The sequence below is a fragment of the Geotrypetes seraphini genome, chromosome 2 (genome assembly GCF_902459505.1).
Source record: "Geotrypetes seraphini chromosome 2, aGeoSer1.1, whole genome shotgun sequence".
Classification (NCBI taxonomy): domain Eukaryota; kingdom Metazoa; phylum Chordata; class Amphibia; order Gymnophiona; family Dermophiidae; genus Geotrypetes; species Geotrypetes seraphini.
The window spans coordinates 238219885-238234520 of record NC_047085.1 but is presented as its reverse complement, the minus strand read 5'-3'; the positions used below and the strand labels follow the sequence as shown (position 1 = coordinate 238234520).

General features: G+C 40.2%; 1 protein-coding gene across 1 annotated transcript in view; it reads left to right on the top strand.

Moving 5' to 3' along the window:
- The window catches only part of MYO10 (myosin X), a 522066-nt gene that overhangs the window by 461351 nt on the left and 46079 nt on the right, over window positions 1-14636 (top strand). Inside the window, exon 28 of the mRNA XM_033935250.1 lies at window positions 11026-11121. Coding sequence (XP_033791141.1) covers window positions 11026-11121 — 96 coding nt within the window. The remainder of the gene's footprint in view (window positions 1-11025; window positions 11122-14636) is intronic.

The following is a 14636-nucleotide window of genomic DNA, read 5'->3' as shown; positions in this document are numbered from 1 at the left end:
TCAGAGAGATTCTAGGTTTAGAAAATGAAGCTACTATCTCTTTTTCAAAATGTTGCTATATTCCCTCTAAAAAGAAGCTCCCAGGAGAACAAGGGGTAGATTGGCTGGTGTCTACAGAAATTGAATTAACTGCCTTTTTAGAGGATTCTCAGGATGTTATACAAACCAGATCAACCCTATTGGTTTCTTGTCTTAATGAACAAAATAAATCTTTGATAATGAAAATGTATTTTAAGAAGAAAGATAAGAAGTTCTGTGGAGCTAAAGTGGTGATGATTTCCTGATGTAGCCAGGGCAACTCAACTTAGGCAGAAGGCCTCACGTGGGATACATACAAATGGATAAAGGCATTTGTATGTATCAGATGAGTTGAAGGACACTTTTTTGATGCTCACCATTCTGACTGGGACAATTCCACTGTTTTTTGTGCTGTCTAGTTTGTCCCACATTTTCTTGAAATTTGAAGACAGTTCAATTTCTGGCCCTGTAGCTTTACCAAACAGACCCTTCCATACTGCCCCAATAACTACTTCAAAGATTTGATGCCTGCAGGCCAAAGAGAAGAACTTCTTATTAATTTTTCTTCCAATAGTTTTGCAGCACCTTTTTTAACACCACTGTTAACTCACAGTAGTATAGAAGGCCAATGGCAAAGTTCAAGTAACTCATGACACGTCTATAGCTTCACACAGGTTTGGCACACCAAGGAATTTACCTTCTGTGTGTTCTGGAGCACCAGATACAAACACAGCAAGTCATTCGTGAGACTCTGAGATGATCTTTAATCACTTTACCGTCCCAGTGAAGAGCAAGAAAGCACGGAGGATTCTCTTGTACAGTGGCAATAACACCTTCAGCATTTTTTTGTCTGTTAGCTATTCTGCTGCGGCACATAGTTTGTTATGAGATGTCAAAGTCGCTGAGGTCACCATTGTCTGATAGATTCAATCTGTCAACTACAGTAGTTATTTCATCGTGCTGCATTATTTTCCTTGGAAGTTGAATTGTTATGAAGTTGGCTGCCTTAGTCTTTTCTCTAGGTATGAAGTCGTCAGCCTCTATGTCACTTTCTTCAGTACTTCCTTCTTCAATATTCATCTTACCACTTTAACAGTAAGCAACCTTGCCTTTTCTTTTTCAGTCTTTCTCTTTTCATTTTCCTGTCTACTACTTTTATTGCAAGCAATGTCCAGACATGGTTGCCTGTCTTTTACATCTTTGGTCAAGGTAGAAGTCCATGTCAGCTTTCTTGTCTTCACTTGACAGCAATCAAGAACTCTTTATAGTTTCAATGGTATCTCGACTACCAGTATTAAAAAGTGTGTCCGGCTTCATAATAAAGTTTCCTTTTTTCCCTCCTGGATCACTTTCACAGCCTTTATTGTTTTGAAAGACTACTCCATTCATGCGAGAGTGCCATAACATCCAGCAATATAGTTCTGCCTGGTCTTTGTCTCGTTGCGGGCCATTTGCCAAAATACAGTGACCGTGCCAGCCAACACTGTTGGCGATGTCTTCATTTGAAATACTCTTTTTTATATTTTCCTAATCATGGCTGAGATGCAAAAAATACTTCATGACTTGTCTGCAGGTAGGCAACTTAGACCCTGTAATCAAAGATGATGAGTGTCCAGTGAGCCAAAAGTCACTCAATGCTCTGGTAACTGACCTTGAGGATTTCTCAGATGATGAACTTAGTAAACAAGGAACATCATCTTTAGCTTTATAGATTTTTCCATTTCTAGTTGACATGCTCAGTTACTAATGAAATGTGCTACTGTATTTAGAAACTTAAAAATATACCACAGTACCACAGCAAAACTTAAAGACTGCTTTGAATAAAAGTGATCTTAGTTATCTGATATTGGGTTATATAGATGCTGCCAAGTTATTCTTGCCCACACAAGCTCAGAATATGCTAGAACTAGAAGTAACTGATGTTTGAATAAAGGTGGGGGCACTCAGAAGCATTTTTTAGGCAACAGATCAGTTGCTGATGTTATACTTGCCCAGACAAGCTTTATCAACCATGTGACAGTCAAACATTTAGTTGTTCTATGAATTTCTGTTTTATTTCTGTATGACATTGTAACCCAGAAATTCTTTCACTTATGTCTAATGCCAGATTTACTTATAAGAACATAAGAATTGCCGCTGCTGGGTCAGACCAGTGGTCCATCGTGCCCAGCAGTCCGCTCACGCGGCGGCCCTCTGGTCAAAGATCAGCGCCCTACCTGAGAGTAACCCTACCTGCGCATGTTCTTGTTCAGCAGGAACTTGTCTAACTTTGTCTTGAATCCCTGGAGGGTGTTTTCCTCTATGACAGACTCCGGAAGAGCGTTCCAGTTTTCTATCACTCTGGGTGATTAGGAACTGCCTTACATTTGTACGGAATCTATCCCCTTTCAATTTTAGAGAATGCCCTCTCGTTCTCCCTTCCTTGGAGAGGGTGAACAACCTGTCCTTATCTACTAAGTCTATTCCATTCAGTACCTTGAATGTTTCGATCATGTCCCCTCTCAATCTCCTCTGTTCAAGGGAGAAAAGGCCCAGTTTCTCTAATCTTTCACTGTACTTCAACTCCTTCAGCCCCTTAACCATCTTAGTCGCTCTTCTCTGGACCCTTTCAAATAGTACCGTGTCCTTCTTCATGTACGGCGACTAGTGCTGGATGCAGTACTCCAGGTGAGGGCGCACCATGGCCTGGTACATCGGCATGATAACCACCTCCGATCTGTTTATGATCCCCTTCTTTATCATTCCTTGCATTCTGTTCGTCCTTTTTGCTGCCGCCGCACATTGCATGGACGGCTTCATCGACTTGTCAATCATAACTCCCAAGTCTCTTTCGTGGAAGGTCTCTTTAGGTACCGCCCCGGACATCCTGTATTCATGCATGAGATTTTTGTTACCTACATGCATCACTTTACACTATCCACATTGAACGTCATCTGCCATGTTGATGCCCATTCCTCAAGCCTGATTATGTCACATTGCAGATCTTAGCAATCCGTTGTGTCTTCATTACATTGAATAACTTTGTATCATCCACAAATTTAATTACCTCACTTGTTGTACCAATGTCCACATCGTTTATAAAGATGTTGAAGATCATGGGTCCAAGCACAGAGCCCTGCAGCACCCCACTGGTGACGCTCTTCAAGTACGAGTATTGTCCATTTATCTCCACTCTGTTTCCTATGCTCCAGCCAGTTTTTAATCCACGTGAGTATTTCACCCTCGATTCCATGGCTCGCAATTTTCCAAAGAAGTCATTCATGCGGAACCTTGTCAAACGCCTTCTGAAAATCCAGATATACAATGTCAACTAGGTCGCCCTTGTCTATCTGTCTGTTTACTCCCTCAAAGAAGTGCAGCAAGTTCATCAAACACGATCTGCCTTTGCTAAAACCGTGCTTACCTCATCAGCCCATGTCCGTCAAGGTGATCAATGATGCGATCCTTTATCAGTGACTCTACCATCTTTCCCGGTACCGAGGTCAGACTCACCGGTCTGTAGTTTCCCAGATCTCCCCTCGAACCTTTCTTGAAGATCGGCGTAACATTTGCCACCTTCCAATCTTCCGGAATCTTTCCCGATTTGATCGACAGATTGGCTATTAGTTGAAACAGTTCAGCTATGGTCCAGTTCAGTTCCTTGATGACCCTTGGATGGATGCCATCCGGTCCCGGGAATTTATCGTTCTTAAGCCTATCAATCTGCCTACACACCTCCTCTAGACTGACTGTCAATCCTGTCAGCTTTCCGTCTTTGTTTCCAGCATATAGCCTGATGGGTTCCGGTATGCTGTGTAAATCTTCTTTGGTAAATACAGACGCAAAAAATGTGTTCAGTTTGTCGGCGACTGCTTTGTCCTCCTTTAGCGCTCCCTTTATTCCATGGTCATCCAACAGTCCCACCGCTTCTTTCGCGGGTCGTTTCCCCTTATATTTACACGTTTAATCTAGATCCATATCATAATGATAGCATTATCACCTGTTTAGGGCAAAATTATCAGCCGATTTTAAGAGAAAAAATGGATTTTGGTGGTGCTTATATTCGTTGACTTTTACCCCAGGATGGGCCTAAAAAATTGTACAAAAAATATTTTGTGATCAAGCACATACTAATTCATGGGGAAAACATCAATTAGTAAAATTTCTCCAACTTTAGGTTTTTCTGGACATCCCTAAAGGCCAACTTAGACAATGTTACAGTAGTCTAACCTTTATATAACCAAAGAAAGGATGAAAGTATAAAAATTATTGTGGTAGAGCAAATGTCTGAGAGCACGCAATTGGCGAAGGATGGAAAAACTAGCTCTAAATGGTTGCTGTGCACAATAACACTTAAAGGACAGGTTGTTGTTTTTTTTTTATAAAGGCATGCATATATTTAGATGCCTAGAAGGCATCTGTTTGTAGCCTATTCTATAAAGGAAAGTAAGTGCCTACATTTCTTTATAGAATACTACTATAGCCAGATATATAATGCACATATATATTTAAGAGTGAATACTTATGCCAGCCATAGAGCTGTTGGCCTTGATTGCTGGAAAATTTGTGTACATTATGGTTTTGTGTAATTTATCTGTATAACTGTACACTTCATCTAGACTGCTCATGTGTACTTGTTTATCTGTTTAATAAGAAATATCTAAAGAGTAGAGATACAGTTGATAAAGCAAAGTGAAAAATTATGCTTTAAGTTTACAAAAAAGGAACTTCCTAGGGCCAGAAAATTTTTTTCCAACTTTAGGTTTTTTTGGACAACCCTACTTGGCAACTCAATTGGGTCTGAGCGTTGTAATCAGAGGACTTTGTTTAAGCTCTGGTATGAACTAACTTCCTTTTCTCGATCTTCTGTGAATAGTGATAGTCTTGATTCTATGGCTGCCTTCTTTGTGGATAAAATTGTGAAGCTTTGTAATGTATTACAACCTACTTCCAATCTTTTATTGTTGATTGAAAGGTCATAAACCGGAGATGGTCATTTCATCCCAGCTAAAAGAATGTGGTTGTCTTTTGAGAAAGTCCATAAATTTGATATCTAACTTTGTTGTCTAGGCTAAGCTCTTCTACCTGTCCACTAGATCCATGCCCATCTTCTATTTTCAAAACTATTCTGTCTGATGCATCAAGGTGAATTAACTTCACTTTTGAATAATTTTTTAGACCTTGTGGTTTTCCCACTGAATATGGGAAAAATAGTGCTAACTAATTTTCTTAAGGCAACTTAAGGAAATTTGTCATGAGAAAGGTTTGCATATAATGGAGGTGACAGGCATGCAAATCTGCCCCATGCATATTCATTAGGGCTATCCTGAAAACCTGACTGGCTGGGAGTCCTCCAAGGTTGGGAACCACTGATCTAGCTGACCTCTCAACCTATCCCTGGATCCTAACGCTTCATCTAATTAACTATCTTGTCATTTCACTGGGTATTCCCAGATCACCCCTTTTTTTTTAATCCACCTAGAATTGCAAGGTATTGGTGGAATAAAAGACTCTAATGGAATGGAATGTAACTTCCTTATATCCTAATCTGCCCAGCAATTATAGACCTATTGCAAACATCCCTATTGCAACTAAACTAATGGAAACACTTCTAAAGCAGAAGATTATGAGGTTTCTAGAATGGAATGGACAGCAGGATTCGAGGCAGCATGATTTTACTAGAGGCAGGTCTTGTCAGGTAAATCTGATTGATTTTCTTTAACTAGGTGACCAAACAGTTGGATATGGGAAGGACACTAGATAAGGTGTACTTAGATTTTAGCAAAACCAATGACATGGTTCCACATAGTGTCCTTGGTATGGATCCTAAAGTGACTGGGTTAAAAACTGGTTAAGTGGAAAGAGACAGAAGGTAGTGGTAAATGGAGTTTGCTCTGAGGAAAAGGATGTAATTGGTGTGTCACAGAGATCTGTCCTTGGGCCCACTCTTTTTAACATCTTTGTGAGTGATATTGTAGAAGGAATGCCTGGTAACGTTTGTCTGTATTGTTTAGATTGTAAGCTCATTCGTGCAGGGATTATCTCCTTTGTGACTCTGTACAGCACTGCATACATCTGGTAGTGCTCTAGAAATAATAAATAGTAGTCTCTTTGCAGATGATACCAAACTCTGTATGGCGTGGATAGCATGAGGAGTGATGTAGCAAAGCTTGAAGGATGGTCAGAAATTGGCCACTAAGATTTACACTTCTCTCTCTATATCCACGGGTTCGGCACTTGTTACTATTATTCGATTATTTGGGGGTTTCATCTTGTTGTCTCTGACCCCTCCCCCTCCCTGTATGACATCATCCTGGAGTGCCAAGAAAAAAGTTCAGCACTTTTTGTCAGCGTGGTTGGGCAAATGGCAACATTGGAGAAAAGTGTGCAGAAAGAAAGGGGCACAGAGAGAAAAGTTTAGCACTTGCTGTAGTGTAGTCGGGCAAACAGCAGCGTTTGGGGAATGCCGAGATAGAGGTTCTGATAAGCACAGCTCCTCCTCCCATCCCTCCTGTTAAAATTTTCTTCTGATCCGATGCTGTTCTCCCTGCTGGCTCATCTGATCACATCAGGAGCATAGCTCCTCCTCCCATCTCTCCTGTCAAAATTTTCTTCTGATCCGATGCTGTTCTCCCTGCTGGCTCATCTGATCACATCAGGAGCATACCCATTCAGTTGAGTCAACAGGGAGTGACCTCCTTCCCTCCCAGATAGCCCGACACCCTTGTACTTTTGATTGAAAGAATGACAGGAAGGTTGCTCCCACATTCCTGCCTCAAGGGCCCACCTCTTCAAAATAGCAGCTCTCCTGCCCTTCCCAGCGCATCCTAAAATGCAGGGGCAGGGCCGCCATTTTGAAGAGGTGGGCCCTTAAGGCAGGAGGGAATGGGCATCCCTTCTGCCGATCTTTCAACCAAAGGTCCAGGTGGTGTCAGCCTCGGTGGGAGGGAGGCTATCTTTGAAGGGCTCAGAATGGATCAGTGGGAGGGAAGGGGTCACTCCCTTCTGGTTTAACTGATCGCAGCAGAGATAATCCATGATAATCCAGCTTCGTGGTGTCCTGCTGGCTCACCAGATTAGAGATTCCCCTGCTGTGATCGACTGATAGCAGAAACCATGGATAAATATATATTTTTTAATGGGCACAGCTTTGTGCATGTAAGGTGCACTCCAGAGCTGCCAGAAATTTTGGCACCAATTCGGTACTGGGAGAGCGTTTTCATTAGTGCATCACAAGGAAAGCTCAGAATACTAATGAACTTCTTGTAATGCATTAGCATAGGTTTCTCAGTGGCTGGTATGAGGATCATTAGCAGCCAAAGAGAATCCTTTTGTGCCTCAGGAGGGAGCTTTCCGTGCCTGTAAGACTGCTTTTACGAGTCTTACTGCCATGGAAAGCTTTTGAGCATCAGCGTGTGAGATTCTTAAGTGTTTTACTTGAGTATTAATAGACTTGCCTACTTAGACAAGAAAAAGTAATAGACTATAGTAGTTAAAATAAACACCGCAAATACTATTGCAACTAAATAACAAGATTATAGTTTTTAGGCCCAGAAAATTAATCTTTAAAACCTTTAATTATGTCTTAGGCATTCCTTACTCTTGTTATTAATCCGAATCATAGTTACTGGATGCTAGGGTCCACCTTGGGAGGTCAGCGCTTAAGAAAAAGATCTGGGTGACATCGTGGACAATACGCTTAAACCTTCCGCCCAATGTGCGGCGGCAGCCAAGAAACAAGCAAGATGCTAGGAATTATTAGAAAAAGGGTTGATAAACATAGCTAAAAATGTTATAATGCTTCTGTATCGCTCAATGGTGTGACCTCACCTTGAGTATTGCGTTCAGTTCTTGTCGCCTTATCTCAAAAAAGATATAGTGGCACTAGAAAAGGTTCAAAGAAGAGCAACCAAGATGATAAAGGGGATGGAACTCCTCTCGTATGAGGAAAGACTAAAAAGGTTAGGGCTCTTCAGCTTGGAAAAGTGACTGCTGAGGGGAGATATGATCGAAGTCTACAAAATCCTGAGTGGTGTAGAACGGATTCAAGTGGATCAATATTTTATTTATTTATTTTTTTTTACTTCTTCAAGATTTACAAAAACTAGGGGGGGGGACACTCTATGAAGTTACAAGGAGATACTTAAAACCAATAGGAGGAAATATTTTTTGACTCAGAGAATAGTTAAGCTCTGTAATGTGTTGCCAGAGGATGTGGTAAGAGTGGTTAATGTAGCTGGTTTTATAAAAGGTTTGGACAAGTTCCTGGAGGAAAAGTCTATAATCTGCTGTTGAGACAGACATAGGGGAAGCCGTTGCTTGCCCTGGATCGGTGGCATGGCATGCTGCTACTAGTTGGGTTTTTGCCAGGTACTTGTGACTTGGATTGGCCTCTGTGAAGGCGGGATACTGGGCTAGATGGACCATTGGTCTGGCCCAGTAAGGCTATTCTTATGATACTAAAGTGGAATAACGTTCCAGCGCCCAGTCCAGATGTATTTATCCATGAGTGTTTGGAGCCTACCATCAGACTTGTCAGTAGTGCATTCTTCTTGTAAGGATCACATTTGTAGGTAAAATTAACTCTCTCTGATTAGTGTAATAACATATAGTGATAGGTTTATTTCTTGGAAATGCTAGCATTCCTTGGTGTTCCTTGAGGCTGATTGACATCATGTCTTATACAGTCTGAACTAGAGAATGACACGGTGACAAAATTCATCACCGTTCCCGTCCCCGCGGATAACCGCGGGAAACCATCTTCATGTCATTCTTTAAGGAGAGAAGGAAGAATCAGAGTATAATTGGGCACAACCACTGACCCGCAAGCTTTGCTTTGAAGAATGCTGGTGTAGAAGGACCGAGGTTGAAATAGACACTAAAAAATGACATGGGATGATTTCCCGCGGTTATACGCGGGGATGGGAACGGTGATGAATTTTGTCATCGTGTCATTCTCTAGTCTGAACTTTCACTCTGCCCTTTGTGCTCTTGCAAAATGAAACGCGCTTCTGTGGTTCTGGTATTAATGTTTGTTTTCAATTCAAAAAGGTATCTGATCCAGGTAATGTCCAGGTGATAATAGAGGCTGATTAAAACTGTACCATATAGAACAATGAAAATCTTTACAACAAGTTTGAACTGAATTGCCATCTACTCACAGAGGCTCAGAAAAGTCAAGACAGCACTAAGCAAAAAAGAAAGAGATATTAAGTAACTGAGATACTTAATATAGAGAGAGAGCACCGATTCCACAGTTTGGGCACAAAATGGAGACATGGCATCTTTTTTTCTGTTTAAGTGGATTGCAGAAAAAGCATTAGGGTATCTTTCGTTATTGAATAGACCAAGTATTTTCATACATATTTAGGGCAAAGACTTCAAAAATTTAAAATCCTAGCTTGGCACTTTAAACTTGACCCCAGCCTAAACTTGACCCCGGCCTGAACATGCAATTAATAAAGGTCAGAAAGAACAGGGCAAATCTGACTAAGTTGGTATTGTAGAGGAAGGTTTCCCACAGTATATGAGTGATACTTGATTAATGCTGTCCATTTTGAAATATGAAAATCTGCTTTAAATCCTTTGTAATAATTGGAAAATAAATTTGAGTGTGGCAATATTACAGATAAGTTAAACTGGCAGACCACCTGAAAACATTTGCAGCCCCCCCCCCCCAACAACATTTCCTACCTCCCATTCCCCAAGAAGTGAACCTAAGTGTACTCTCTGCTTCTTCCCCCACCAACCCCGCATACTGTCTCATCCTCCTTTCCCAGCCCCCCTCCACCCCCAAAGTGCAAGCTCTCTTCCTTTCTCCTCCTTTACCTTTTCCTATCACTCTTTGCCCATTATCCACTCTGGTCTTGGAAGCATAACGCTGTTCAGATGGTAACCATAGCTACTCCATACAGACCACAAAAACTTGACGCTATCTTAAATTAATGTTTTGCTATAGATTCCTATTCAATGCGTCATCCTCAAGAGACAAAATTCTGCCCTGTATAGTGTTCACCTTTTGAAGGTGGTCCTACTGTGAAGGAGAAGCGTCCGTTAGTGCCAGGTCATTGCTTTTTATTTTGGAGCTGCTGCAACTGGGAATTGATAGGCCTGCAAGGGTTACAGGATACCATGGTAGTGATATTCACAATCCCCAGGGAATCTGACTAATTGCACAGCAGTGACATCTTGTGACTGGTTCACCATAGCTCTTGAGGGAGAGCAGGCCAGATTTCAGGCAGAGGGCTGTGGCTCTGATCACTAGGCTAGACAGAACATAAGAAGAAAGTGATAGACATTGAAAAAAGAGGAAATCCTTATTTAGATGTGAATGAAGTTAGGGCATAATAATAATAATTTTATTCATATATACCGCCTAAGCCATAATAGTTCGAGGTGGCTTAGAACAAGAAATACTGGACAAGCAATAGAAAGATAACATAGCATACGAAAAATAAGAATAAAAATGGGTTAAAAAGTTAAAACAATAAACCTTCAAATTATAAATCGATCAAATAGCTGGGTTTTTACTAATTTTCTAAAAGTAAGATAAGAAGGCGCATGTATAAAAATATTACCCAACCAGTCATTCATTCTGCCAGCTTGAAAAGCAAGGGTTCTATCAAAAAATCTTTTATACCTACAAGCTTTTACTGTTGGAAAAGTGAACAGATGAATTCAACGTGTAGATCTGTTAGAACAGTCCAAAGAAAAATGCAGGTGCAAATTTTTCTGGAAGGCCAAATGTATAGGAGTCATCTGCTCATAGAAGATAGGTGCTTTTATGTAGATAAATAACACTTATGTGTACAGGTATGTGCAAATTAATACATGTATCATGAGAAAATGCTCAGAGTTTATAATGGCGCAATATCAAAGTGTCTGGAGCTATAGGATACATTAGAACAAGGTGAGGACGGGCAGGAAAGTGATTCTGAATGGCTGAGTTTAGATTTCTGGTCAGCTGACCTGAAAAATATCTCTTGTTTCTAATGCAATGGTTGTATTTATTTTTTTCTTCGTTTTCAGAGAGATCATTGACAACACTGGCAAAGAGAATGGGATAGATATTATCATGGAAGACAGGACCTATCACCTGGTTGCTGAGTCTCCTGAAGATGCAAGGTAAGGATATGTTGCCCATCTTGAGACTTCATATAGTTTATGCTACAATGCAAGAAGGCCTGTGGCACAGCATGCATGGGGCTGATACATTTGCTCACTCATTTCCACTTTGCTCCCCCATGGAGGAAAAGCTAGAGGGGTTTGTAAGTCACTTGAAGTATTTGTATGACCTCCAGTGTTTTTACCTGCAACCTAGCACGTAGTCCGGGACTGGAAAATCTGACTCCCAGTGACATTGGTAGGAGGTGAATACTTATATACCTGGCTGTGACATCCACAGTGGTGTATAGCAAAGAAGGTGATTATTACTGAAAAGAATGTTGTTTGGAATGTGTGGTTTGTTGAACAGCATAAGTCCTAAGACAGTAACCCCCAAATCAGAGTCAGGATAGCAAGCGAGTTATGAGCCATTCATGCCTTGCATCACGTATCTCTCGCCTTTCTCCAAAACATTCATGGGAGGTGGCCAGTTCTGTGCGTTGTGTGTAAACACAGTTCATGCATGCAGAGGAAACTGCACCATTACTTTATCCAGTCCTCCTCTTTCCCAGGACACCCAGCTGTTAATTTTTAAAGATTTGCAGCACCAGGGCCATATAATAACAGTGTAATGAGGTGACAAGCAGTGATGACAATTGCATACTACGTTTGCAGGTATCCTGATTAATAGTTCATCTTTTAATCATTACAAAATTGATTTCTAGTTTGTATCTCGTAGGAATAAAAAAAAAACTTGAACCGAGTTAGTTTAAGTCAGATCTGGAATTAAAGGAAAAAAACAAAAGCTCTTGTGTGTTCAGAGGCTTTAAGGCACTAGGAAGTGACTGTAGTGTTCAATCTGATTGGACATTCTTGAAAACCAGATGGACAGACGTCCTGTAAAACGTATGAGATTTTAAGGTGTCTCCTAGTCATTTGTATGCAGCATCAGGGAGCAGTGATGTAAATGCCACCTATAAGCCCCAGTGGTGGAGGGAGGCCTGGGAAAGATGGGGTCCATTTACTTGGTGTCATAACTTGCACCAGTATTTATGATATCCTTTAGAGCTATGCATGGACTTGCCTTCTAGATTAGCCAAGTGCCTAAATTCATGCTCAGAATTACATGAAACTCCTAAATTTAGGGTTCTAAAAAGTATGTGAAGAATAGGAGTTTAGCACTGATTTTCAGGACTAGGCTCATAGATTAGACTGTAGAATCTAGGCAAATCAGTGGCCTTGCATACATTTAGGAGCATAACTTTAAAGCTCCTAAACATAGGAAACTTTTCAGCTGAAAATTTAGGCTGCTGTGTATGGCTGAAAGTGAAAAATTTAGGAGATCATTTTGGAAGACTTGCATGACTTCTACACGTGGCAAATAGCAGCATTTACCCATGCATATTGGTTACTTATGTGGATGGTGATTTCAGAATGCTGTTATGAGTATACAAGTATACAGGAGCATCATATGGGTCTGATTTGAGTAGGCCACAAATGTATACATATATGTTCCCATCATCTTTTGCAATAACTTGAAAGTCGCACATAGGTTTCATCAAAATTCATATTGCAACCATGGCTTAAAACAACTCACTGAGGTTATGTCTAATCCCCCATTTTTCTTTTTGATTCTTTAAAAGGTCAACAATAGCCTTTTGGAGCTTTGCTTCTTAATTGGTTCCACTTATATACGAGGGTCATTTCATAAATAATGCACACAATTTTTTAAAAAAATTTACATGTTTTATTGTTTTTTAAGTATTTCTTTACAATCCTTCAACATAGTCTCCCTGCTTTGCAATTACAGAGTCCCAACGTCCGGGAAGCTTCATTATTCCATCCAAGACACCATTTTTGTTCAGTTTTCCGAATGGCTCAGGTACCAGTGGAAGAAATCTCTTCCAGAGATGCAAAACGATGTCCATGCATAGGTTGTTTCAACTTTGGAAAAAGTTCAAAGTCTGGTAGACTCATATCTGGACTGTAGGGAGCATGAGGTAACACCTCCCAGCTGTATTCGCGTAGATTTTCCAATGATGAGTGGAGAGTTCCGTCTTCCTCACGACCAAAACAATTTTGGTGAGTTCAATCAAAAGTCAAACAAATGAAGATTTTTGCTTATGATCATGAAGGCATCATCATCACAGACAAAGTTCCATGTGGAAGAAGTGTCAAAGCAGTGTATTATCATGATTTTTTGCAAAAAATGTACAGAAAAATACACAAAACCCAACCTCAGTTGCTCTTGGCTGGGCCACTCATTCTTCACTACAACACTCGCCCGCACATAGGGAGTGTCATTCAAAAACTACATGAATACGGCTGGGAGGTGTTACCTCATGCTCCCTATAGTCCATACATGAGACCACCAGACTTTGACCTTTTTCCAAAGTTGGAAACAACCGATGCGTTGACATCATTATGCATCTCTGGAAGAGCTTTCTTCCGCCGATACCCGAGCTATTCGGCAACTGAACTAAAACGGTGTCTTGGATGGATTAATGAAGCTTCCCAGACGTTGGGACTCTGTAATTGCAAAGCAGGGAGACTATACTGAAGGACTGCAAAGAAATACTTGAAAAAAAATAAAACATGTAAATTTTTAAAAAATAGTACATGTTTTATTTTTTATTTTTTTTTCTTGAAAGCTAAAGGGAAATATAATGAGATTTCTTCTAAACTGATAAGAAAAGACTTATTTTCTCAGCAGGCGATGTATTATGGAAATTCGAATAAGGTGGGAAGATTATTGGCAAATTATCTAAAAGCAAAAAAACAAAAACCAAAAATAGTGATGGTGAAAGAGGAAAAAGGGAATACTTATTCTCAAACTGGTTTAATTCTAGAACAATTTTTAAAATTTTATAAAGCCCTGTATTCATCTGAGCCTTATTTAGATAAAAAAGGAGGGATTAGAATTTTTAAATTTAATTAAGGGACCAAAAATTCCTGAGCATATAAAAGAAAGTTTAGAAAAGCCAATATCACTAAAAGAATTACAAACAGCATTGGGGTCTCTTAGAGTTGGATCCGCTCCAGGTGGTGATGGTTTCACAGTAGAGTTTTATAAAACATTTCAAATTATCCTGTTACCATATCTGTTAAAATTATATCAGGTACAACTAACTAATGGTCGCATAAAGGGTACTATGGCAGAATCAGTTACTATAGTTTTACCAAAGCCAAATAAAGATCCCTCGGTTTCAAACTACAGGCCTATTTCCTTAATTAATGTTGATGGAAAACTTTTGGCTACAACATTGGCTCTATGGTTGGCTAAGGCTCTCCCCTTTATTATTGGCATGCACCAGACAGGGTTTGTTGCTCAGAGACACTCTTCAAATAACACCAGGTTGGCTTTGTATATGTTAAATATGTTAAAAGCCATAAATGATCCAATGGTTTGGTATTGGATCAGGTTTTATTCAAATGATCCAAACATTGTATAGCTCCCCTATTGCTAGATTATATATTAATAATAATTTTTCAGAATGTTTTTGTCTGCAAAGGGGGGTTAGACAAGGCTGTCCGTT